Source organism: Wasmannia auropunctata, unplaced genomic scaffold (genome assembly GCF_000956235.1).
Source record: "Wasmannia auropunctata unplaced genomic scaffold, wasmannia.A_1.0 LD336055.1, whole genome shotgun sequence".
Classification (NCBI taxonomy): domain Eukaryota; kingdom Metazoa; phylum Arthropoda; class Insecta; order Hymenoptera; family Formicidae; genus Wasmannia; species Wasmannia auropunctata.
In genome coordinates this window covers 1,516,075-1,519,685 of record NW_012026835.1, presented here as the reverse complement: position 1 = coordinate 1,519,685, position 3,611 = coordinate 1,516,075, and the positions used below count along the sequence as shown (strand labels likewise).

General features: G+C 29.7%; 1 protein-coding gene across 1 annotated transcript in view; it reads left to right on the top strand.

Moving 5' to 3' along the window:
- Positions 1–2,992: 2,992 nt before the first annotated feature.
- LOC105450886 (methionine aminopeptidase 1) overlaps positions 2,993–3,611 on the top strand; it is a 3,125-nt gene continuing 2,506 nt past the window's right edge. Inside the window, exon 1 of the mRNA XM_011690990.1 lies at positions 2,993–3,273. Within this exon, the coding sequence (XP_011689292.1) occupies positions 3,163–3,273 (111 nt within the window). The 5' untranslated portion in view covers positions 2,993–3,162. The remainder of the gene's footprint in view (positions 3,274–3,611) is intronic.

Below are 3,611 nucleotides of genomic sequence, written 5' to 3'. Positions count from 1 at the left end.
CATACTGGCATTAAGTCGAGAGAGGAATGGAGAGGGAAGGGAATATATATGTGTATTCAGAGGGGATGCCAACCGGTCCCCTCCTCGCAAACTGCACAACACGAGGGTGGCCGAGACACTGACCGAGCTTCCGTACTTTGAAGAATGTGAGAATGAATCCAAGAGATTTCTCATCGCATAAAGATATACGAATATTTTTCTACGAGCTACGAGGGGAGAGAAAACATTTGATTTTATTTAAACAATACATCATTTTACCACAATATATCTTATTATTTGATAAAATAACAACACTTTGTTATTTTTTTGCAAGAAACGTATATGTTTTTTTGTGCTGTGTTAAACAATTACCTTCAATTCAGACTCCTTTGCATGCCTAGACGGTGCAGTCTCATTAAATATTATAATTAATTTGCAATTTAATTGTGACGCCAGATCAGGAAGAAAAATGCAGAACTTTACCGCATTCACAGTGCGCAATAATTCTTTGATATATAAAACGCAGAGACATTGGAAATAAAGGACATGATCAATCAAATAATGTAAGTACATATATTTTAATTATTTTACGCACAGATATCGACACATATACACGCTCGCGCAAAAGTACTGTTTTTAATATGCACAAAAAATAGTAGTAAACTTATGTTGACGAATATTACGTCGATAAATATTTCAAAATGATTCAGGATTGTATTTGGCTTTGTACTTTTGGTAACATGTATTTCATATTCCATGCGACAATCTATAGCGGTCAATTATAGTATCGAATTACTCGTGTTTTATGAGAATATCCTATTATGAATAACTCTAGTTTGTTTCAAAAATATACCAATAGTATTAATAATTTTTAAAAATATAAAAAGCAAAGGAAAAGAATTTCTTTCAATACTCTCTACCTCATTTTGATTAATTCCTAATATTTCACTACTTATTATAACTGACTGTGATTACGTGACCAATAAGGCCTGTGTCAGATTGGAGAATAAGCTAGAGATTATAGATCAAATCTTTTCTCGTATTTTCTATATGATTCGACAACTTTTGTTTTTTTTTCTTTTTAAATACAAAAGATTAAATTCACAAAAATTACAAATTATCAAAGAATTATACCTATTCGATTTTATCTAACGTGCTTTATTATAAATTATTTCTCATTACAAAATAAAAATTTACTTTCTTCTATTTTTAAGAAATAATTTGAAAATAAATTCACGCAAGTAAAAATTAATAAACAATTCAGATAGTGTATATATACATAAATAACAAATAAAAATGAAGACACACATAACAGAAGAAGGGAAAAATAATAGTCAATATTTGGTTTCCTTTTGATAAAAACCGGATATTCAAGATGTTCTAATCTAGATTGCTGATTTCAAAGGTATTTTTGGGAATTTTTTTATAAATAAAAATTCAGATATACTTAAAAAGTAATATAAATTTATAAGATACATATACAATGTACTTGTAAACAATTTTTTTACAAGGCAGTACAATATAGCGCCGAAATTAGGCCTATATACCGCGAACACGGTCAAATTAACAGTGATCAAATATCAATCGTGGTCATGGGTCCGACTGTATTTTATGTTTTAATATTTTGTATTTTACCGCTTAATTAAGCTACACGTTCCGATAGTCACTATCAATATTCAAAATCTATAATTCACATTACATATATGTTACATTTATGCTATAGATTTTTAGCACTAGCAATGAATATTGGAATGCATTCTTTATAATAATAACTTAATGTAAAAAAACAGAAAATTCATTTAATCTAGCTTTCTATAAAAATAATTAAGTAATATAAAGCATCACTTGCTCTATATATAGACTATATTATAGTTTAGAGAGTCTTAATCAAGTTTTAACGTAAAGGACACCTCTCTTTTGAATGGTTTTGTTTAACACAAAATTTGAAAACAATTACGTTCTTTTTTCGAAAATTTAATTCAGGTCAGACAATTTTACATTGAAAAACTCATTTTGTTTTAATTTTGCTTTTTATTTTCACAAGATATAAAACTTTAAAGTAATTCACTTGGTGCGAATTCGCACTCAGGTGTCCTTTACGGATTAATATTTATTATTACATTTAATAATGATTATCAAATATAATATAAATATAAAATCTAATTAAACTTATTCTAGTATTACAATAAAAAAGTAATAACGAGTTGTTACTTTTCAAGTAACGATAACGCGCGCGGTTATATACTTTTTAAAATCATGGTAACGAAGAACGAATTACTTTTTACAAAAAAAAGTAACGGTAACGCGGGTAAAGCGTTTCTTTTTTCAGATAACGTTTCCACAATCCTGAACATATATAATTATATACATATATATAACTATAATCGCTGTACCGAGGATAACAAACAACGATCGTTTTATGTGTCGACCAAATCACTATTTTATTAGCAACAGTGAAAATATATGTTCATTTTTCAATTTTCGCAACGTTATAATTGCTAGATATATAGCTGCAGTATATACGAATACACTCTTTTTTTAATTTTCATAACGTTTAATGTACGATATGTGTATACATATATTGTATTATAACACATGCATAATTGGAAATTTATATCAATAGTCGATAATATCGACACTGCAATTACCTTCGGGCTCCTTTGATCTGCAAGCTATACATATATGTATATATGTTTATATATATATATGGTGTGTGTGTATATATATATATATATATACAATATATACATATATATATATATATATATATATACATATATATTTGCAGATTTATACGAAAATTTGCCCTGCAGGTTTGACGGTCCTTAATATCGATCGTCGGTGGTATCATGATTGAGGTGATCGATTGCGGTTATGCCAATAATATGATCATGATTTGTAATTTTATATCGTGTTTATTATCACCGACAGAGTATCTCGTCGGTGTTATTATACATCGATCGAGTGAAATGTTGGCGATTCTCAGCCATTCTCAGCTGATAAAACAGAAATCGTGATCGTCTCGAATTACATTGCAGGCTGATTAGCTCATTGCACTGCATTGCCCTTTTCTTGTGCTACGCAGGCTACGCTCACCGCTCATCACGCTTGATCACGCTGTGCTGTGCTACGTGACATTGTACGATAGATCAGTAGAAAAATTAAATCAAATTAAATTTAATAATGTCGATAGCACTTGGAATGTGCGAGACACCCGGTTGTAACGCCGTTGCAAGTCTACAATGTCCAACTTGCTTGAAAATCGGCATCCAAGGTTCATATTTCTGCAGCCAAGTAAGACGCGTTACTCTGTCATTACATATTACCATTTTAGGTTAAATATGATGTTATATTACTTTCCTAATTTAGTTAACCTTATTCCGTTACATATTTATGACGTGTATTAGATGTCAACCGATAGTAATTATAATCAGGATTTAATATAATTCTAAGGTATTTTTAACGGTTTTCCAGATTTTTACTATTGAACTTCCATCCACTGAAAGACTACCGATTTAATGCCTAATTATCCTTAAATTAATTCTTGCTACTGATTCCAGTTGTTTCTACAGCAATGGAATAATATTTCTTTATTTAAAATTCTTTACACACACACACACACACACACACAC